Raw genomic sequence first — 24,541 nt, forward strand, 5'->3', positions numbered from 1 at the left:
TATACATTTGATATAAATTATCTAATTTATATTTAATCTTTGTAACGATTTTGTTTAGTAAATTGCATAAATGACACTATATTGCAGCAATCAGCATTAGGCGCAATTCCTTTTTGGCCCGACGAGTTTGTTGCCTGTGGCTTGCAATGTACGCTCGATGACAAATGGAGTGACTTCCAAATTCACATCCCTAACTTGTCTTTTTTGTATCCTTTTGTTCTAAAGACTACGATGTGTGCGCCGGTGCCCCCTGCGAGCAACAGTGCAGCGATCACTTTGGCCGCGTGGTGTGCACCTGTTACTCCGGCTACCGCTACCACCGCGAGCGCCACAGGAACCGCGAAAAGCCCTACTGCCTGGGTGAGTCTTTCCAATTAGCTAGCGTAGGATGTTATCGTCGGCCAATCACATGACAGGACGGGAAGATTGTATGTATAGTCTTAAGCGACTGCTGTATTTCATTATTTTTCATGTCTGCTTTTATTATGCTTGAAATGTTCACACGAACCTTAATGAAAAATGTTTGATACAAGTTTGTTTGACATTAAAAATTATGAAATCATGCTATATTGTGTTTTGTTTTTTTTTTTTGCTATACACGGCAGGAATTTCTCTTTAGTTTAATTCCTCCTGTTGGTTTTCAGTGTTATAGTCCTGTGCGTCCATCACAGGGTCGTAAGAATATAAGCCATACCACATATGATTGTACAGTTTAATTTAGTGTGTTTTGTCCAGACATCGACGAGTGTCGCGACACGAACGTGACGGCGTGCTCCCAACTCTGCGTCAACACGGTGGGGAGCTTCCGCTGCGAATGCGATCCGGGCTACTTCCTGGAGGAAGACGGGCGAACGTGCACTAAAGAAGAGAGAGGTCAGTGGCTTGTTGCTAGGCAGAGTTTGTGGGGCGCAAACTATTTTCTGTGTTTGCAGTGTTTAAAAGTAGCTGACATCGCAAGCCATATAAAATGCTCAAAATCTCATTAGAACATTGTTTTTTTAAATTCAAGTTCTCTCTTTTTTTAGTGTCTTCTTTTGTTGCAAGGCATAGTTCAGGGGCTCAATTTGTAAGTGCCCCACAGGCCAATTAAGTCATTGGCGTATGCAAGCCGCACCCATGAGGCTGTATGCATTGCTATCTAGGGGCTAAAATAAGGATCAAGTTGTTTTGTCTCTGAATCAATTGAAATTGAAAAGGACGAAAAACCGTTTCATTTGCTGCGTGTGTTAATGCAACGTGAATTTCAGCGTTGAGAAACAAACTTTCTTCGAATACAATTAAAATGCTTGCCAACTGATCACGGGGCTCAATCACAACTGCCCCTGTAAGCCCAAGATAAAACGCTCATATTTGAGCCACATCCACTAGGCTGTTTGAATGACTATGGGCCCTGTATTAGTGATGGTATGCAGTTTAGGTTAATGTTCGGACGTACTGAATTATTGGCTTTAATATTTTATCTTATAAAAACAAGACAAGCAAAATGTGTTGCTGGGCAGTGTGGGCCTGAATGGTAACTGCCCTATAGGCCTACTAAGAAGTTGTCATATGGCAGCTATGACCACTCGACTGTTTGAATAGCAAACTAGGGACTGATGAGAGGAGTTTTAGACTTTTTATGAGAATGTTGTCACTACACTCTATTAAATGTAAAAGATATGAGACAGAAAGAAAATAATTTGCTCTGTGTGTGTTAATGGATTAAACAAAACAAAAAAAAAAAAACAGGCTTTCATTCATATTAGAAATTAATATTAAATGTTGTTAATTTAAAAAAAAATGTTCAATTGTTTTTCTTTTACATGGCTTGCCTCACATATTTGTTGCTAGGCAGAGTTCGTAGGGCTCAATCATAACTGCCTCGCAGGCCAAGGAAAACAAATTCCTGCCATGTCCACTAGGCTGTACTATACACACTATGAGGTGGTATAAGAATCGTGTTATGTTAACTGCCGCTCTGTATTAAATATAAACTACATTTAGGAAAGAAAGAAAAACAGCAGCAAGCTCTGTGGGATCTGGCAGGGCACTGCCCTGCCCCTAATGCAGACTTTGCGACTCTGCATATATTTGTATGTGTGTGCGCGCGTGTGTGTGTTTGTGTGTGTCCACCTGGGAGTCATTACATATGGCATGTCAGAACAGTTTTTCCTCCCAAGCGTGAACTTTGAACCCTTCTACTTCTGGGTCATTCTCTGGTTTGCCTTGATGCTCTTGAGGAAAACATCACAAAGGACCCGGAAGATTAAAAAATAATAATAATAAAGACGTTCACACCCGTTCTGTCGCCAATGAGGTGGTCCTTCCTCCCAAGTGTGTCTCCTCGGTTTAGCAAAAGCAGCGTGGTCCCGACACTGTCAATCTGCCATTTAATATGTGCGTGGGGAAACAAAAGCAACCTCTGTACGCTCACCTTTTTCACGATTGTTACTCTGATTATCCAACCACAGGAGTAAATGGTAAATGTAAAATGTAATGTAAAAAAGTAAACGCTCAAAGGAGCGACGCATGAATGGTGGCTGGCTCGGGAGGTGTGATGTCACGTGTCCAAACATGTCGGCAACATGGCGCTCTGCGACTGTCTGCTTCCATACTTGTCAATTAAATGCTAATCGTACTCATTGCATTCTGAATGTGCGTCACCAATGCTGAGGTGTGCGTTTCAATTTGTTTTGATTTTACAGTGTGCTCACTCTTGGTCAGTGATTCTCAAACTGTTACGAAAGTTCCCTTTAGTTAAATGTGAAGAATTACTGAATTCAATCTGTAAACTTTGCATAATGTTACAGTAGCTTCATTTTTTTTTAACATCTTGTACAGTACATTTCTTAATACATTTCAGTTGCATTTAAGTGCTATTAGCATAACAAATTTGAAGATTGCGTCCGGTTTGCTCCCTCTTATTGACAAATATTCTTGTCATCTTATGATTCTTTACAAATAAATACAAATTCAAATGTTGCCTTTAACAGCGCTGCACAATGTCTTGGAGAAATCTGACAACGTGATGAACACGGGGACCTGCTCGGCCACGTGCGATGACTTCCAGCAGATCAAGACCACTGTGCTGCAGCTCAAACAGAAGGTGAGCACCTCAAAGTACAACAATTTAGAAAGACATCCAAATCTTATACTAAATGTTATACAGTGAACCCCCGTTATCGCGATTCATCGTCCGCGTCCCCTGCTATGTTTTTAAGCATTTAAGCTATTTTCTGTGCGTTTTTTTTTTTTTTTTTTTTTTTTCTTCAGGAGACCAGGGACACTTGTAACACTTGAAATGGCTCCAATCGGGAACAAGTTACATTAAATTCACCCTGCACATGCTTAGAGTTTAGTCCTTTACATGTGAAAAAGTATTGCCAGACAAAGCAACAATTTGTGAAGGAAATGTCATTTTGAGGTAGCAAAGTACGTTTTAAATCGATTTTGATGCAAAAACAAGTGGCCACATTTGAGGAATGTGAGTTTGCATCTTCACAAGCAACAGATCGTCCAGGTCCATTTATGGCGTTTCACGTTCTATGTTCAGAATTAAGCTAGCGGACTTTAGTTATTATATGGTTTGATTGAATACTTTAGTGGAGTTTAAGTATGCCATTTGTAATTCTCTTTTGTTGTCAGTTTTACAGTAAATTTTCACTGGGAGTGAGAAATAAACAACCTGAAGCAAGCACACGATAAAAGGGGATTCACTGTATTGTACGCCCACAAGCTTACATTTACTGTACCTCTTCACTGTGGAAATCTGCTGAAACCTTCATTTTTCCACACAGTCATACCCGACAGCAGGAGTCACACGTTAACAGCCCCCTGTGGGCGCATTGCACTACTTTATTTCCTCCTTTATTAAAAAAAACAAAAAGAGAAATGCCTTGACACATTTCACTTTACTTGATGTCTTGTTCCAAGTGTGAATTGGGCAGCAAATTAACACGGGAAAACGGCGGGCTCGCATTTCCCTCCAGTATTCCATCTGCCACTGCAGGCACTCTGGGTCACATGATTAATTGCTTCCAGTCATGTGGTCCAACGGCTCGATGCATACTGGACATAATATTAATGGTGTACTTAATACTCAAAACAATAATGCTAAGCTATGATTGACTTTGTCTGAGAGGTATTGATTTAACATATTATCTGATGGTTGTCGATTTAAAAAAAATAAAAAAAAGTGAGGGCAGGTTTCTTACCTCTTGGTTCTGATTTCTTTAAAAACAAAATTAAATATAACATTATTTGGGGGTTGCCAGAAAACTATAGGTGATGTGCAGCATCAAAATAAATAAAACTAAAGAAAAAAGAGAAAAAAGTAAGGGAAAAAATATTTCAGCATGGATCATTTTTTTGCTTTTGGGATTTGTTCACAAATATTTTGTGCTACTGTATTGAAAATTCACACCTTTCCACAAAGGTTTTGAAAATGTTCTCACAATTTTTTGTTGTTGTAAAAACCTGATCATTTTACTGCAAAATGTCTAAATATGAAATCATTTGGAGTTATTTTTTTCTTCTTTCAAGTTGCTGTCAAGCAGTGCTGACGTTCCAGAGCAGAGGACCAACGACAAAATCTCAGCTGCCTTTTTAACAGGACCCCCGGGCCTGCCTGGCCCACCAGGTAACCACACAGCGTATTGGACTTGAGTCTCAGTTATTGGATTCCTAGAAACCGGTACGCAATATACTTTAAACAGAGATCGATTCACACAGCCCAAACGATAACGGGGCATAATGAAATATTAAGATCATGGTTTACACGCACAAGTACAATTTTTACTGATATAAAAAAAATTACTTGACTAAAAAATAATCACTGTCCAATGAAAAACATTACCTTTATTTTATTTTTTTACTGATATGAAAGAATAGCCAAAAATGAAAATAACTAAATGGGCATATTTATTATGAATTTTAAATAAATAATTCATTGAAAATTAAAACATAATTAAAGCATAAACATTGCATTTTTCATAATTTATATATAAAATTATGTTTTATTAGTATATAATAAATGTTTTAAATTCATAATGCCATGTTTTTTGTGTTTAACAACACTGTATCTAAATAAATATGTGGTTTAAAAAGCTATTTTATTAACTTTATGTCGCTAAATAGGACAACCAAAGTATACATTTAGGATTTTTTTTTCAGTGTCATTCATTTCAAATGACCCTAATTATTGATAAAGAATACATTTCCCATACATTTTAAATAATAAGCAATTAAATTGCAATGCCTTTTTTTTTTCCAAATAAGATTTCTACAAATAAACAAGTGTTTAGCACTTTGCCAGGATACATTTTATTTCATTAACTTGATTGTAGCTTTTATGTTGCTAAATAGGAGAACCAAAATATTCCTTTTTAAAATTATTTATTCTAAATAGCATTATGAATTGATAAAAAATGCAAATTTGTAAAATAAAATATTTCGTGTTTTTTTTTAAAGAAACTATAAAAATAAAAGTCACAATAATACAATATTGAATTTTAACTTTATTTTATTTTTCCCTTTTTTGTGTCTCGCTAAACAGATGTATTGATAAATATATATTGATAAATTAGGTAGGTTTGGCAGTGTGTTTGATAAAGCTCTTGTATTGGATCTCATTTGATTATCCAGATGTTAAAAAAAAACAAAGAAACAAACATTGTGCAGATGCCCCTAATGTTGTTGCACAACATTTCCTTAGAAATGTTTTTGATTTGTTTAAAAAAAAAAAAAAAAAAAAAGCTTTTCCATGTGAAGGAGACGTAATGAATAGCGTGACTATTGCATATTGTCATATTGTGGATTGTAATTTCATCCTCTGCGGGAAACAACTTGTTCCACAGTCCCTCCAAATAAGTCTTCAACTTCTATGCAGCTAAAGTGAGGAAACAGGAATTCAAATCAACTTTCATTTACACGTCTATTTTGTTTTATTTTTTTTGTTTTTTAGGCGAATCTGGACCAGAAGGACAGCCGGGTCTTGTAGGACAGTCGGGGCCCCCGGGCCGTCCTGGACCAAGGGGTCTGATGGGTCCCATGGGGCCCACGCCAGACTTGACCCACATCAAACGAGGCCCTCGCGGACCTGTGGTCAGTTGATAGTGTCAGCACTTTATTCTTGTAAAATTATGACAATAGTCCGGTGAACTTTTTTTTTCTCAATTGCCGTAACGTTACAACTTTACACATAATACTGACTGTTCTCATAACACTGCAATAAAAAAATATATATCATGTTATTCAAAGAATTATGTAATAATTCCATGATATTCTCATGACATTTGGACTTTGGAAAACTACAACTTAATTCTCATAACATTGCAAGTTTTCACTAGAAATACTGCTACCCTCGTAACATAATTTTTAATCTTGAATATAAAATTCATCATAAAATGCAAACAAACATTATGACCTTTTACTTCTCACACTATTCTCGTAGACATATTTTTTTTTTTTTTTAAATTCCAGTCATTTAATTTTCTGAAAACTACTCCCGTAAATATACCAAACTCTCAGAACATGAGTTTCCTCATGAAAATATGACTGGATTCTCCTTTCGCCTTTTAACTCATAATACTTGACTATTCTGTTAACGTTTTATTTTAATTGTAATTATAAAAACGTTTTCATGAAATGTTTTGAAATTTCTCATACTTCAAAATTCTCAAGACATTCTGACTTTTTCTATACGACTTGGTTCTTGTAACTAACTTTTTTACTCAGACTAATCACATTTTAGTTGTAAATACACTGCTTTTTCTTTAAATTATATGATAAACAAAATAAATACAATTCTGATTTCATTCTTTCAAAATGATTACTTTTCTTGAAAATTACATATTTTTCTATGTATGTACAGGGCTATGGCCTGACTAAACAAAGCCCCTCCCCGCACTGTATGTCAACATACAGTTGACATAAAAAGTCTAAACACCCCTGTTCAAATGCCGGGTTTCTGTGATATAAGTAAATGACACCAAGATAAATTATGTCGAAACCTTTTACGCCAGTAGTGTGACCTTTAACCTGTACAACTCAATTGGGGGGGGGGGGGGAAAAAACATTTGAGAGGGGTAATAAAAATAAATAAGATAATGTGGTTGCACAAGTGTGCTTAAAAGCTGGGGATGTGGCTGTGTTCAGAATTAACCAATCCCATTCATAAATAGGATTCAGCACGCACCTGCCACCGTTAAACTCTGATAACCCCAAATAAAGTTTATCTGTTCGAGTAGGCTTTTCCTGACATTTTTGTAGTCACATCTTGTAGCACAAGCCCTGTTCCTCAGAGATCTTCCACAGCGTCAGAACAGGGGTGTGTAGATTTTTTTTTAATATCCACTGTAGATCTTGACATCAAGATGCCCAAAAATGGCGCCAAACCAATCAGACTGGGCATTTGGCCTGATCACAAAAACAGCCAATAGGTGAGGTTTCAGAGACAAATGCAAAAAAAGAAAAAAAAATATCAGCAAATATGCGTTGAAACACTATACTTCATATTACTACGTTTTAGCTGTTTATCTCCTAAAAATTCAACTTTAGCTCATAAAGTTATGTTCTAATTCTTGTCCAATGTAATGTTTCTCCTAATAAAAATGAGCCTTCAAATGAAACATTTACCTGTAACAGTGCAACCTGATTCTCGTAACATCACGTCTTTTAACATGCACTAGTAATATTACGTTTTATTTTTAAATAGACAACTTTTTTCATCGAATGATTTCACATTCTGACTTCTTTCTCCAAATACCACAACTTCATTTCACACTTAACAGATGGTCCCTCCAGTGCAACTTTGCGTAACGCAGTTCAGTATGAGATCACATGCAAAAACCTGAAGTTGATTTATGATTATTAATAGAATCATCAAGGTCCGATACATTTAAAATAAGCCTGAAATGTCGAAATGTTCCCCCTTATGAGGCAAGAACAATAAAAGGTTAATCCATTGACAAACGGTTTTCTTTGGCTCGGTCCCGTTGTCTGCCCCCCAGCGTCGTCCTTTCATGTTGATTAGTGGGACCGGGACGTGGACCAAGAATGTGCAGGATGCGGTCGTGCATTACCGTCTTGATGAATGACTCTATCGACACCTGCAATCAGACGAGCTAGCGGCGTCAACTGGGCCAAAAGCTCACAAAGCCCTCGAGTGAGCATTTGGGGCTTTTCAATTACTTAACGTCTGTCTTCTAAAACTTCGTCATCTTCATTAGAGGTGTGTCGATGATGTGGGTTGCAACACTGATGCTAGTTCATGCGCACTTATGACGGTTAGCTAACAATGTTGTCTATGTTAAGAAGGCTCGGAGACTTTATTCTCATTTCATTAAGCCTTTTTTTTTTTCAATACCGCGATTTAACAACAACTTCCCACAGGGCTAATTTCCTTTTTTCCATGCAACGGCAACTCTAAAAATTCTGACCTTTTGCATCGTAAAAATGACTTCATTGAATATTTTCCTAACAATCAATTGTAAAATTGTCCTTTTTATTCTTCTCTAAAAGACAGTTTTTCGTGGAAAATGGGCGTTTTCATTCTCGTAAAAGTGACACTTTTTTTCTTGTAATACAACAACAATTCTACTAACATTGCAAGAGCTTTCTTAAAAATGTACAGTTTCTTTTAAAATGCTGATTTCTTGTAAACGTACGACTTAGTAGTAATATCCCAACTTATCCATTGCAATACCATGGCTTTTTTTTTTGTTTTGTTTTAACAAAAGCTTTTTCCCCATGAAAGGGAGCTTTGGCTTATAAAATTAACACTTATTAATGCTACTTATCAAGACTTCTATTTTTGTACTGTACAGGATTTAAACTGCATTTGCTTTTCTGCAAAGATGAGTTAGCGATGGGTTTTCAAAGAAAAGAAACAGTTAAAATTCTGTCAGTCAAATCAGCTTGTCAAAAACAGGATTGTTGAACAAATTACTTTTTTAAAATTAACTTTAGATGCCCAAAACAGTAGTATAGAAAAACTTAAATACTCTATTTAATAAAAATATGATTTGTATCCTCATAAAATTGCAACAGTTTTTTTGGCAATAATCTGAAATTGATGTTACTTTTTCCACATGAAAACTTGATTGTCATTACAAATTGCACTTTTCTTTACAACTTTACCCTCGATAAAATTTTCTTGTAAAGCAACGATGAGTCTTGTAACATTCTGACTTTTCGTCCTAAATGTATGAGAATTATTGTAATGTTGTGACTTTGTCCTCGTAATGCAACGGTTATTATTGCACCTTTTTTGGTGCAGACCATGGCTCTCAGTTTGATTTGGATCATGACGAAATGTTTGTGTTTATCTGTACTTGAGATTTCAACATTATTTTATTTAAAGGTGATAATATATTTGATATTTTTGTTCACAGAATACAAGTCAGTTTTACTTGGATTATGTTCAAATTTGGTGTGTGTGTATGTAACCCTACTTAAGATGTCAATATGTCTTTATTCAACTTTGATGAATTTATGACATTTTTTGACCTATAAATTCAAAGTGATTTACATTTGTTAGTTTAATTTTAGATGACCTGAAATAAGCTTGAGCAAATTCCACAACGTGGACAATATTAAGGATCAGAAATCTATGGATGATTGCGACTTGAATTGGAGACTTTCTGAAGTTCCGTTCGGATGGAAACACCGACAGCCATTATTAACCTAGCGTATCATCTTTGATAAACACAATTCAAACCCACGTGCTTGAACAAATATGAGCTGTTGACTTTATTCAACAGGGCCCTCCGGGAGCACCGGGAAAAGATGGACACAAGGTGAGATTACTTTTGGAAACGAGAGTTCAAGTGCAGTTAACGTAGCAGAGGTCCAGCGTCGGCAACACGGCGATGATTGTTCACAGTCCAAGTTGCTAAATGGGATTTTAGACGTTTGACTGATTGTTCATGATGTCTGCAGTCCTCTCAAGTGCAAACACGTTTCCTGCCCCATGAAAATCAAAAGTGAGTCCTTAGGGGGTTAACAGTTTTGAGGGTTCAAGCGACCACTAGCTTTTTTCCCCATCGGTCTTAAGAAAACCGTGCGGACCACTTGGCAGACGTCTGGAATATGTCAGTTTTTTGTTGTTTTTTTTTCTCTCTCTTCTCAGAAAGGGTTAGTCAGGGAACTGGAATAGTTTGCTTCTTTTCGCCTCAACAGGAAGCCAAAAGAGGCTTCAGGATGTTCCAAACGGCAGATCAAAATGTCTGTTTGCGTTTTCTGTTTTCTGTCTCGTTTCTGATTTTTCTCAGACACAAAATAAAGGCTGGATTTACATTTTTTAATTAGTAGCAATTAGTCTTTTTTCTCGACACCTTTTTACCTACAAAAAGACAACTTTGTCCTGTAAAATTACCATTCTCATAAATGTACAAATGTACAATATTCCCATAACATTAAAACGTTTTTTCTCGTAGTACTAAGACTAGTCTCGTAAAAATTAACATTATTTCATGCATTAGAATTGTACATTAACTATTCTTGTAACACTAGGTTTTTTATTCTCGTGAAAATATGACTTTAGACATATAAAATGTCTTTTTTTTCATAATATCGTGATTATTCTTGTAACACGACGTGTAAAATTACCATTTTATTCTCGTAATGTACAAATGTTTTCTCGTTACATTATGACTTTTTCTCTCCCGTAGTATTAAAACAATTGTCGTAAAATGATCATACATTTCTCTTTTCACTTTCCACTGCCCTTGTGCATATTGGAGTTGTAATACTTTAAAGCAATCATCATAAAACTACAATTTTCCAAAAATAGAATCTATTCAAATGCAATTGTCTCCTAATACTATGACTGTTCTTGTAACGTGACATCCTTTTCCCTTTAAAAAGACAACTTTGTCCCATAAAATTCCCATCTTGTCCTCGTAATTGTTCAAATGTATTCCCGTAACGTTGCATTAGGACAATCATACCATTTTCAGATTGCATTTTATTTGTTAATTTAAGTCAGAATTGAACTAGTAGAGCTAGTCTCATGACACTGCAATTTTTACTCTACTGTCTTTTTTTCTCGGAATACTATAAAGTGCTATTATTGGAACATTAGAGTTGTTTTGTGTGAAAAGACTAACAGCAATTTTTTACTCAAATTTACGATGATATTCTTGTCAAATTTCAACATTTTCATCATTCTCTATTTACGACTTTTTTCCCATGAAAAAAGAAAACCTTATTTTCAGAACATTCTGCATTTTTTCCTCGTGATACTATGACAGTTCTAATGCCATTACACATATTACGCTTACATGAAACTTATAATTAAGAGTTTATTCTCATAAATACGCAGTATGACTAACAATAATTAAAATGTAATGCATAAAAAATGCATATTAACAAAAGAATATGAATACTCTCATCGGAAATTACTTTAGACCTCAAATGGGCCCAAAATGTATTTTATTTTTTTTCATAATCGTCACTTTCGGATATTTTTTTTTTTATTTTTTTTTTTGCGCGTTGAACAATTTTTTGGGGGACTTCGAATTTGCCAGACCAGGTGTCTTCGACAATGACATCACAGAAGCATCACTGAATTAATTGAAGTTGGATTTGCAGTCATCGGGATGTACGATTTTGCGAGTGGAAAAGCGTCACAGTTTTATTGGGATCGCATTCAAATTTAGTATGTTTGTAACCATACGGTGACAGTCCTCTTAACATGGGACAAAAACTGTATCTTTTTAGTCTTAATCGTCCGATTGCGATACTTTTTGTGCTCAGACTATAGGTCCCAATTTTTGATTGTTTCATGTTCAAATTTGGCAGGTTTGTAACAGCACTTGAGATCACAACATGTGCCAAAAATGGAGTCTCTTCATTGAGTTTTGATAAAGTTGTGCAATCTTTTGGAAGTGTGCCTGTTTAATACCGATTTGCTCGGCTTAGCGGCTTGCTAGTGTGGTCCAATTCAGGTGCCTAAGCTATACACAGAATCCTTCAATTTTCCCGCAACGGGGATGTTTGTGTGGATAGATCGGAGGGTGATGCTAATCTGTCTCTCCGAGTAACAAATCCAAACCATCTGCCAAAACACTCACAGCCCCAGCGTGACCCACCCCCCCCCCCCCCCCCCCGCTGCGAGCCCGCCAAACCACCTCAGCGGTCGGCCGAACGAGCGCTACCGTAGATCAACAGTAATTCCTCACAGTTGTGCTTACACTCGTTAAAGAAAAAAAAAAAAGAATAGAATATTATGAATTCCTCTCGTGCTCTCCTTTACTCAAATTCATTTAAACTAAATATTTGTTTCTTCACCCTCCAGGGGGAGCGAGGAGCACCCGGGCCTGTCGGACCTCCAGTAAGACAATCGCCACCTACATCAACGTCAAACGCTTATGAAGTCTGTCGCTAAAACCAAGCGATGTTATTTCAGGGCAGCTAGCAGACAGACCCAAAAATAAACAGCATTATTGCAGAGCAGAAACAGTAGAACGCATGTAGAAAAAATAATTACTTTATTTACTTTACTTTATAAACATAAAATGAAAATTGTTCTTGTATTTTATTCATGTAAAAAATGAAAATGTTTTTCTCGTACAATTTAAATTTAGCTTTCTTAAAAATTGCAGTGTTGTTTTCGTAAAAATCTAAAATACTGTCTCGTGAAGTTAAGTTTGTAATCATATAGAATTAATTAATTAATAAATTTTCCTCAAAGAATAATTGTATTTGTGTTTTTATTTTATAATATATTTTTGTAAAAATAGTGTTTTCGTAAAGAAATGTTCGTAAAAAAGGCAAATTTTATTCCCATACAAATGATAATTAAAATGGTAAAGTGACAATTTTACTCTCCCCCAAAAAATTATTCCCATGGAATTATAATGTATTCTCATAAAATGGCAATTTTATTCTCATAAAGTTGCAATTTTGTTCATGTAAAATGACATTTGTATTCACGTACAAAATGATAACTTTATTCCTTTACAAATGACCATTTTATTCTTGTGAGATTCCAACCCTGTCCTTGTAATAATAATAAAAACTCATAAAGTTAAAATTCTATTCCTGTACAATGAATATTTCATTGTCATAAAAATGACCTAAAACAAAATAACATTGTCTTCCCATAAAATGAAAGTGTGAAAATTGTATTCACATAAAATTACAATTAATTCTCATAAAGTTACAGTTTTATTCTAATACAATTACTCTATTATTCATGTAAAATTTCATTTTATTAAGGAAAAATTCCAATTTTACTCTCGGGAAAATGACAATTCCATTCTCAGAAAATTCCAAATTTACTCATAACCAAGACACTATCTCATAAAATTGCGATTCTATTAAGTATTATTTGTAAAAAGTCTTTTTTTAACATATCCTATTTTAATCAGCCACAATTGACTGGCGACCAATCCAGGGCAAAGCAGGGTGCAAGCCCGCCTCTCGTTAAGCACTTTAAAAGCAGGTGCAGTGCAGGACCAAAGTGCTGTACAAAACAACAACCACAGAGAGGGTCACATAAAACACAAAGACGGGTAAATATATCAAATTAAAGACACAAGTGGCAGTCATAAAAGGAGCAGTAAAATCAAAAGGATTACAAATCAATCATATTAGTGTTAGTTAATCCGTTGTTATTGTCGACTTCAAGGGCCCGCCAGGCTCCTTCGACTTCCTGCTGCTGCTCATGGCCGACATCCGCAACGACATCGCCGACCTCCAGACCAAAATGTACGGCCGAGCGCCCCTCTTCCCGGGGGAGGAGCTCTCCGCGACGCACGGCGGCTGGCGAGACGGCCAGGACGTCGGCTCCGGCGAGGACGACCGAGGGACGCCGCCGCCGCCGCCGCCGCCGCCGCCGCACTCCCAGAGGACCCGCAAGAGGAAGCGAAGCAGAACCGACCGCAGTGGATTCTAAATAGTCAATGTGAGGTGTAAATATCTTATTATTATTTAACTATTTTTATTAACAGAATGTATCATATGCCTTTTGGATCGCAGATGTTTATTTTTCTACGATATATGCAAGATGATGATTATTTTTTAACATTTGAACATTCTTCTCAGCACATTAAAAGGAAAAACTTACCATAAATCTTCACTTTCTCATTATGATTATGATGATGATGATGATGATTATTATTATTATATCATAGTATTATTTGTAAAAGTCACTAAAAATGGATGTCAAATGTTTGGGCTCTTAAATTTATTTATTTATTTTCATAAATTAACATCTTTAGTCTTGTGAAAAAAACTATAATAATCATAAAATCATCATTCCCGCTTTTCCACGAGAGAGTGCTTCGGCCTGAGCGCAAAAACAGGAAATCGGCAAGTTTTCTTTCTTCTTGTAACTTTCAAATGTTTTCCCATAAAAAAAAAATTGTTTGTTTGTTTTTTTGGTCATAAAACTAACAGAACTATAGTATTAGTATAGTATTATAGTAACTAACTAACTAACTAACTATATAATATAGTATACAGTATTTTGGTAAAGTTTTTTTTGTTTTTTTGTTCATGCTACGCCAATCTCATGTTGCGAATTTTTCTCACAAAACTATGACCTAATTCTTGTAAACTTACAACTCTCGCATATTTTTTCCCTCATGAAACTATAATGTAATTGATGTAACTTTACTACAGTATTCTGGTTATGTTATTATACAACTTTTTTTGCGAAGAAATACAACATTATTCTCTTCACATTACAACTTTTTTCCCCATAAAAAAGCAACTTTGGTAAAATTCTGATTTTATTGTAAAAAAATGTTGGGTTTTTTTCCTCCCTAAATGAACAATTATAACTTTTTTCGAATAGAAATACGTTTCATAACGGGTGGCATTTTCTGCTAAAATGAAAATTTGTCTCTCATAAATTCGCCTTTTTTCATACGACGTTACGAATGTTCTCATCATCCCACTGTTCTTGTAAGACTACATCTTTTTCATGATAAAATGGCAATTCTTTTCTCAAAAAGATAATGTTATTCTTTAACAAAACTAAATTTTTAGCTCTAAAAAAACATTCCCATGGAACAGCTCTTTATTTTATTACTTGTACTTTATTTTGAACGTCTGGTGAAAGAGGTCAAACAATTTTGCTAAATGAACTCAAGATATTAATCTTATAGATTGATTCCACATGTAAGATGAGTCCACTGTGAAGCTTTGTTGCCGTGGTAACAACATAACAACTGGTGGATGATAAAGTAAATATAATTTTTTTTTAAGGCTTGTTGACATATTTCACAGCACTCGAGTAAATCTTCACTTAAGTCTGCTGACGTAATATCACCCGTGTGAATCGTTCACACACTTTGGACGTTCATTGTGTAAATGATAACAACATGACAAATATCATATACACGCAGACACACACACACACACACACACACACTCTCCAGGCTGACAGTGTGACACGTAGCAATAGAAGTGTTGTTACTGTCCTTACTTTTGTTTCCTTCATGTGCTTTACACCTATTTTTTTCTTGTAAATGTGCAACTTTACTCTTTGAAACTTAAATCTTTATGATAATTATTTATTTATTTATTTAAACCTGTCTTGTTCCGCTGCATGACCTTGCAGAATGGTGGCGCTGTATGCCTTTGTGCTGGAACAGTTTGCTGTGCAACAGGGGAATTTGAAATACTCCCTCTGCTTATTTTTTAATTTTACTAGGACTAGAACATGGGGACTAGGACATGCAATAACTAACCAAGAGAAGCAGATAAGAGAGGACAGACAAGGGCAGGACAGGATGTGGGAAAATGAGCAAGGCAGTGCTACTCTCGAGTGGTGCGGTACGATTCTTTTTTTAGTGTCTGAAGAACCTGTGAGTTGATATGTTAGTATAACCTGTGATGTTATTAGTGATTCCAGCACAAGTCATGAAAGTCTATAGTGTTTCCATCGAACCTATTAGTGAATGAACACCATATCACATGCATGTTAGTCGACTTGCGTACGGAGTTGCTGAGCCGGCACATTGAGGAAGGGTGAGCACCCCACTGGTGACAGTCGTGGAAGGAACCAGCGCTCCACAGCACCCGGCCACATCCATCCCAAAAAAAAAAAAAAAAAAATCACCAGCGCCCTGCGAAGCCCCACCCCCGCGCCAAAATGCCGAGCCCCGGCACGCACCCCCCAAAACAAAAGGCCACAAGCTCTAAACAGGGAGCCAAGCCAAAACCCGCACACACAAACCACCCGACGCGATGAAACAGTCCCAAAGAACCACCTCAACAACGCTACATCAGACGCCCAGCCAAAACACTAATCAATGAATACCAAGTCAACCGGGCCACCCCCACACACCGCCAAGAAAATGGAGGCCCACAAGCCGCACACCGCCCATCCAAACCACGCAAACTTCCCCGACCCAGCTCCCCAAAAGAACCGGAACCAAGAACCGCCTGGATGTGAAAACCCACCACCCACCCTTTTACTATGGTTACCAGGTCCCCGAACTGGCAACCGTTATCCCTGTACCGTGACTGTGTGTGGTGGAGTGTCCATCCATCCATCCATTTTCTGAGCCGCTTCTCCTCACTAGGGTCGCGGGCGTGCTGGACCCTAGCCCAGCTATCATCGGGCAGGAGGCGGGGTACACCCTGAACTGGTTGCCAGCCAATCGCAGGGCACATACAAACAAACAACCATCCGCGCTCACATTCACACCTACGGGCAATTTAGAGTCCTCAATTAACCTACCATGCATGTTTTTGGGATGTGGGAGGAAAGCGTAGTGCCCGGAGAAAACCCACGCAGGCACGGGGAGAACATGCAAACTCCACACAGGCGGGGCTGGGGATTGAACCCCGGTCCTCAGAACTGTGAGGCAGATGCTGTAACCAGTCGTCCACCGTGCTGCCTTGGTGGTGTGTCGTGCATTCAAATTGGAGAAACTGTTGAGGGTGAGGGGAGACGGTCACAGGGCAATAATGACCTGCCACCGTCACCCCCACCCAGGCCGACCGGCTCCCCAAAGCATATGCCAATGTATGTAGTGCTTTAAAAATCTGCAGGAGAGAAGCATGGCTGCCCCTCCCCCAGTGCAGAACCAGCACAAATGTGTCAGCACCCCACCATACCTGGTGCCAGTCGCCCAGGGAACCCTGAATGAGATATGAATATACCCAATGTGCAAAATATGTACAGTGTGAGTATTACAAAAAAAAGAGTGTGTTAAGTAAGACATTAGACTCCTGCGGGTCGGGCCCGGCCCGACCGGTCAGCAGACCGCAGAGAAGAGGGGGGAAGTAGGCTCAGGGCATCACCCGAATCCGAGCGACCCTAAAACACTTGATGTCATGTGATTAAAAATCTCACATTATTTACTCCCCTGGCAATATTTATTTTTCATTTTACAAAATAAAACCATTCTTAAAATTATTATGTATTACTATTCTCATAACTATGACTTTTGCTTGTATGTTTTGCTTATATACTGTATATATTTACTTTTATTTTCATAATGTTAAGACTTATTTAAGACTTATCTAGTTTTCGTAACATTTTTCATGTTTTTGTGTGTCACACAAAAGTCACACTTTGATTAAAGGTTTCATAGAAATCCCCACTTTGTTCTTGCAAAACGATGACTGACTGACAATTCTCGTAACATTTAGTACGCATTTATAGTAAATTTGGCTTTTTAATCAGTTAAAAATGGCAACTTGTTTGTCAAATTAATACATTTCTCATTATAAATAACCTTGACTAGATTACAACTTTTTTCTTGTAGAAATCCAACTTTCTTCACGTGACAATGAGATATTTTCCCATGTCTAACCCTCGCCCTATACTGACATGCCCTGTATTTGTGTAATATACTCCTGTTGTTTGATGTTTTTTCACTAGAGGGAGACTTTAAACAGCTAAAGTTTTGAATCCGACTTGTTCCATCAGTAGCAAACACAAACAAAAATAATAATAACTCCAGATAAATACAGTTGTACCTTGACTTAATGGATTTTAATTTGTTCTGCGACAAAGATTGTCGCTCCCCCATTGAAATCCTGTCAAACGAATTCGATTGCCGTTATTCCATTCCAGCAACACCCCAAAACACCAGTTTTAAATGTTTTTAATAAAGCAAAGCAAATTTATTGATATAGCGCGTGTGCGTTACAAAGAAACAAAGAATAAACAGCTTATAAACATTTAAAACAGATAACAAATAATAAAAGTACAATTAAAACAGCTTAGAGTGCAAGAAATATCATTTAAAAGTGGAAATTCTCTAAAAAGCATGGGAAAATAGAAGAGTTTTTAACCCGGACTTAAAAACATGCACACTCGGGGCAGACGTCACTTCTGTCGGCAACTTATTCCATTTGTGTGCAGCATAATAGCTAAATGCTGCTTCACCATGTTTGCTTTGGACTCTGTGCTCCACTATTTGACCTGAGTCTGTCGATCTCAGAGCCCTACTGGGTTTAGATCCCATTAGCATTTCTTTCATGTATTCAGGACCTAAACCATTTCGTTATTTATAGACCAGTAGCAGAACTTTAAAATCTATTCCAAAGCTGACTGGAAGCCAGTGTAAAGACTTGAGAATTGGAGTTATATGCTCTGACCTCTTTGTTCTGGTCAGAACCCGAGCTGCGGCATTCTGAATGAGCTGCAGCTTTTTAATGCTCTTTTTGGGGAGTCCAGTCAGAAGACCATTACAATAGTCAAGTCTACTTGAGATAAAAGCATGGATGAGCTTCTTCTGGTCTGCTTGACACATGCGAGCCTTCACTCTGGATATGTTCTTCAGATGGGAGAAGGCAGTTTTAGTAATTGATTTGATATGACTGTTGAAAGCCAGGTCGGAATCTATCACCAATCTATCACCAAGGTTTCAGACTTGGTCTTCGGTTTTTAAAGAGAGTGACTCCAGGTATTTACTAACCGCAATCCATCCATCCATCCATTTTCTGAGCCGCTTATCCTCACAAGGGTCGCGGGAGTGCTGGAGCCTATCTCAGCTATCATCGGGCAGGAGGCGGGTTACACCCTGAACTGGATGCCAGCCAATCGCAGGGCACATAGAAACAAACAACCATTCGCACTCACATTCACACCTGGAGGCATTCCTTTATTGGCAATAACGAAAAATAGCACTGTATTGTATTTTTTAAAAAAATATTTAAAAAAAAAAAAAAGGAAAGAAATCAAGTGGTTTTATAAAGTGTCATTACTTTACGCTGGGGATGCCATCTTACACCACAAAGCAAACAAATAAATAAAATACCAAGAGACAGCTCGAAATACTTGTAAACTGGGGCACTTGTGGTATCACCATTTAATTTGGATTATTTTCCATTAAAATAGGATCACATCTACTTTATTATATTTACTGTGCCCCAAGTTCACAAGGCTGTGATCGGCCTCTTTTGGGCTCCCAGCTGCGTTGTGAGTTTTTCCTTTCTTAAGTCATAAAAGTTTGTTGTTGTTTGACCTTTTTTTGTTGTTGCTGACCTCGCTCACATTTGGAAGAAGAAAAAATGTAGTTCTAATCTTAGGGGCGAAATGTCATTGTTGTTTTCTTGAATAACAACCACAGCCACAGGCGTGGTAAGAACGCTGTTAAGTGCCCCGTTGGTGTCGTTCATCACTTGTGCTTCTGGGGCTTTCCAAATAGAGACTTCAGAAAATTATGGAAATAATCTGTGCCTGGGTCAAACTGTCGCCATTATAAAATGTGCATTAACTACAGCGTGATTTTTAGTAACATTTTTGTATTCTTAACTGTCTTAAATAAGTTAATCATGCCATCAAATGCTGAGGAACCTCCAACCTTTTTCTACTTATTATTGTATAAGTGCAGTTTTCCAATTAGTTTCACAATTTTTAACACAATTCAGATTTTTTTTTTTTTTTACTGTAATACAATGACTATTCTCATACGATTATAACATTTCTGATAAAAATACGACTCGATTCTCATAACATTAGAACTTTTCTCATAAAATTACAGAATAGTTGTATTTCTAATTCGATGTTACATTGTAATCACAAAATGGACTTTTTTGAAATACAACTTTATGCTTGTAATTTGACAATTTATTACCCCATAAAATGATGATGCATTACATTTTAATTTTGAAAATACAACTTTAGTCTTGGGAAATTAAGATTTTTTTTCATGAAATAATAACATTATTCTTTTAATATTAGACAAATAATCCAATTTCATCTCATAAATTTAGATTTCTACATTATACATTGCATTCTAAATTACAACTTTATTCACATAAGATTAAGATTTTTTTTCTTGTAATACTTTAACCTTTGTCCTCATTGCCTTCCAGAATTAGTTTTCAAATTTCTACAATAGGTTTGAATCATAAAAATACAATTGTGCCCTTAAATTTACAATTTTATTCTCATAAAATAAAACATCTTGAAAAAGTGTTATTGTAAAATATGACTTTTTATTTTTTTTAAATAATAAGGGTGCAATTTTGAGGGAATAAATCTTGCAAGATTGGAACTTTATTTTCACATAATTCTGCCTTTTTTTCAACATGAATTACAATTGCAACTTTATTACTGAATCCCAATATGATATGTTTTTTTTTTGTATTGATATGATTTATCGGAACTCATTTCTCATAACATTACGGAATATGTATACATTTAGATGTAACTGGGCCAAGTTATTATGAATAAGGAAGTGGCAATTACGCTGAATGGCACACTGCATGGAATGGAATAAGTGCGCTTGGTAATTATATAGTGCGGGAGGGGCGACTCATGCTGTACCTGGTTGCGTCGGCGCGCCCACACAATAGCCCCGCCGAAAAAAATCTGGACAAGTGAGATGGTGAAAAAGAGTTGAATGCTATAGCTCAACAATTCGGCACTAAATTGTGCTCAGTTTGTCGACATTTTCAGCACTTGCTTTCAAACCTATTCAATGTATTTGAATTTACTGCTGCTTTGGCAACTGAACGCACCATGTATACTTTAGGGTTGTGCCATGATGTCATCATAGTGCAGCCCAGATGCCACCAAACGCATGGAGCGCCACAGTCCCATCTGAAACCACTAGATAGCAGTCCTCGCTCACTACAAACCAGATGCTGACATTCCACACGCAAGGCAATTTCAAGCATTAAGGTGCTCGGATCCACAGGGTTCAGCGAGGTGTCAATTGGGTGTCCACAAACTAATTTGCAGTCAATTATTATGTCGTAACATTTTTAGAAAGTGTATATCTAAGACTGGGGATGAAAAAAAAAAATGTAATACAGATAATAAACCAATTACTCTTCTCTAACTTAGTTTGGGGCCAATTAAAAGTTCGATCACAGTGACTCTCAAAGTGTGCTTGTGAGCGCCCTCTAGTGGTATGCGAAGAATCACTGAATTCAATATTCAAACTGTGCATAATGTTAGTGGTATAAGCGTCTTTTTTTTTTTCACTACACTATATTTTTTAGGTACAGTTCACTTTTATTTCCTTTTTGAGTCCAACGTAGTTGCATTAAATCTTTTAGAACTGTTTGTTTTCAAACATTTGGGTGCATTTTTTATTCAACTCGTGCAGTACATTTTAATTGAATCATTATTTAAGTATTTTTTCTAACATTTAAGCACAGTGCTAATGTTACAGTGTCTTACAGCAATATTAAATATCATTTTAGGGGAAAAAAATGCCTTTTTTTTAACACTGAGGCCGACCATGTTACTTTATTTTATTGTTGGTCAAGATGGTGGTATTCAGACAGAGACATTTTTTTTAGGTGGATAAAACCTTGATAAAAGGTTTGAGAAACACTAATATGATTGTGATCACATAAATCTCAGTTGCTGGTTGTTTTTTTAAACAAAAGGCATATGATTAAAGGAATGTGACATTTTCTCACATATATATATATTTTGGACAAAAGTACAACAAATTTTGTGACAGTACAACATGTGTTTCTCCAAAAAAAAAATCCAACTTTATTCTTGTAACATTTTACGATTCAGGCCTTGTCTTTGACTTGACGAAAAATTGCGATTTTCTCAACATCATCAATTTTCTCAACATCTTTTTTTGTTTAAAAAAAAAAAAAAAAAAAGTTTTTGAAATTTTCCTGTAAGCTTACAACAATGAAGACCTTTTCTTGCAATATTATGACTAATCTCATAACATTATGGCTTTAAAATTAAAATACCACTTTATTGTCATAATATATTATGACTTTCTTCTTAACCTACCAAACCTTTTCTTGTAAAAATGCATCTTGTTGTTCTAAAATTATGACTTTATTCTTCCAAGAGTTTTTCTCAATATGATACAAGTGATCTTGTAAAATTACATTTTTTAAAGTATTTTTAAGTTGTTTTACTATAGGTTTGAATATATATATATATATATATATATTTATTTTTTTTAATTTTTTTAATGTGGTTATTCAACTTGGCAACCCACTCTCGGTCGTCGCCTGCCATTAACCCGACAATGTCGTCAGCATAATGATCAACACTATCCGCCTTTTCCAAATTCGTCTTTATTTGTGTAAACAAGCGACAAAATCATGACATCATTGCGCGTTGTGCCTTTGTGTCCATAATGAGCCCATTTTCTGAGCATGCGTTTGATTAAAATGTCGGCCCCCACGAAATGAAGAACTACTTCCTAACAAGCTTATCTTGTTAGAGGAAAGTTGGCACTTCATTTACCCCTGCGAAAATCTCTTGTGGAAGTAATTAATCGAGGGTAAGCCTAAAAAGATTCCAAATATTTACTGAAGTGGACCCTTGTATCCTAATTATATCTCCCCCCCACCACCTCCCCTCATTATTTACCCCCCCCCCCCCCTAAAAAAGATGCACCCCCTGAATGGGAGAAAATTAGTGCTACCCAATTCATTAATGAATGCGTTTAGTGTGGGCGGCGAATTAAGCGCCCCAAAAATCCTCCATTCGGGGAAGATTATGACGTAAAAGAAAAAGAAAAAAGAAAAATACATTGTTGCGGCTAGAAGACAGTGCTAATGCACTTCTAATGAGGTGAAAGGCACCCTTTAACATCCATCCATCCCCCTACCCTTGTTGAAGGAAGTATTGAGAGAGTGGAGGCAGACAATAATAAGAGATTGCAAACAGGTAAAAGAGGATTGAATGGCTCTCTTTCTGGGACTCCTGGGGGGCCCCGGGCTTTGCCAGCACAACAACACTTGGCCCTGGAGAGAAGACCCCCCCCCCCCCCACACACACACACACACACACACCACCACCATGACCTCGTGTTGTGAATGGCCAACACTGAACCGACACACACACACACACACTCATTGAGTTATCTTTACTCGGGCTTTGTCTCGTCTAATTGGAGCTGATGAGGCCCCTAATTGGTCGCTTTTTCACAAGGCCCGCCCACTTCAAGCCATGGCAAGCATGAGCGGAGTTAATGAGAGGCCTGCAGAGTAAAAAAGAAATCTGTTTCAGCGAATGGAAGAAAGGGAAAGTTGAGGGTATCTCTTTTGAAAAGACCAGCAGGGCACATTCAAAGTGGGAGCGGGGGGTCGGTCCCCCACCACACTTGTGCGCAAAAAAAGGGGGGAACCGTGCGCTATTGTCACTGTCGCTTAAATAATGAGAGAGAAGATCGCTCCTCAAATGAATGTGCCAAAGTCCGACGAGTGGTCTAACCCACTCCAGTACCACACTGGACCGCGTTGAAGCGAAGCCCCCTCAAAGGTAGGACCCTTGGGCATTGTGAGGATGGAGCATGTGCAACACTCACTGCAACTCTCATCAGGGCTAATCATTAATTTGTGTATTTTCCTCTGTGGAAGCACTGAAATAAAACTGAATTTGGTGATCGTAGACAGCCGCAATGTAGTGTAATTCGCCGCACATTCCCATACACACAAAGGTGTGTGAAGGCAATTGCAGTGGGAATCGCAGAGTAACCCAACAATACGATAAGCCGATAGTATTACGACACAACCGATACACGGTGGTACCTCAACTCACCAGTGACCCCAACTACAAGTTTTTTTTCCCCCTATGGGAGCCGTCGTTCTGTTTTGAATTATGAGCCCAAGGTGACGGCAGCAAACTCAATTGAACTCACGTCACAACAAGCAGCAGTTTGGCAGACAGTGAGGAATTCTTCAAAAAGGGGCTTCGAGCTGTTTATTGCCACTCCCCGTCGAAGTGCACTGTCAAAATACACAGGAAACAAAGACGACTACACACATCGTGGACAGTATTTAGATCAACCACGTAACTTTGCCTTAGGAAGGTCCGCTAGCGTAACACTTGCACACAACGCCATAGATGGACTAACGAACAGTGTTGAGGAGTAACTAATTACATGTAACGAGATTACATAAATTAATGACAAAACTTTTGGAATTGTAAATCTATTACTTTACTGGAAGAAAAGGTGTGCTTAAAATTACAGTTGCTTTTGGAAATGTTCATGATTGCAATTTGAAAAGTAGCTGCAAAAGCTTGGATTTTTCTTCATATGCCGTCCTCCTTCGAAAACCAAGGCTTGTGATTGGTTCGTTCTGGTCATGTGCCACTCTGCTGTAATCTCAAACGGGACATATTTTTCCAAATAAACACATAAAGGACCAT

At 37.2% G+C, this 24,541-nt stretch overlaps 1 protein-coding gene across 2 annotated transcripts in view; it reads left to right on the forward strand.

Moving 5' to 3' along the window:
• The window catches only part of ccbe1 (collagen and calcium binding EGF domains 1), a 42,001-nt gene extending 24,458 nt beyond the window's left edge, over positions 1-17,543 (forward strand). Inside the window, exons 4-11 of one of the 2 annotated variants that reach the window (XM_061747400.1) lie at positions 226-360; positions 736-873; positions 2,973-3,085; positions 4,522-4,618; positions 5,942-6,081; positions 9,741-9,776; positions 12,278-12,313; positions 13,613-17,543. In XM_061747400.1, the coding sequence (XP_061603384.1) occupies positions 226-360; positions 736-873; positions 2,973-3,085; positions 4,522-4,618; positions 5,942-6,081; positions 9,741-9,776; positions 12,278-12,313; positions 13,613-13,879 (962 nt within the window). In that variant the 3' untranslated portion in view covers positions 13,880-17,543. The remainder of the gene's footprint in view (positions 1-225; positions 361-735; positions 874-2,972; positions 3,086-4,521; positions 4,619-5,941; positions 6,082-9,740; positions 9,777-12,277; positions 12,314-13,612) is intronic. The other variant, XM_061747402.1, reaches the window with a different exon arrangement.
• The last annotated feature ends 6,998 nt before the right edge of the window (positions 17,544-24,541 follow it).

This window comes from Phyllopteryx taeniolatus, chromosome 15 (genome assembly GCF_024500385.1).
Source record: "Phyllopteryx taeniolatus isolate TA_2022b chromosome 15, UOR_Ptae_1.2, whole genome shotgun sequence".
Lineage (NCBI taxonomy): Eukaryota > Metazoa > Chordata > Actinopteri > Syngnathiformes > Syngnathidae > Phyllopteryx > Phyllopteryx taeniolatus.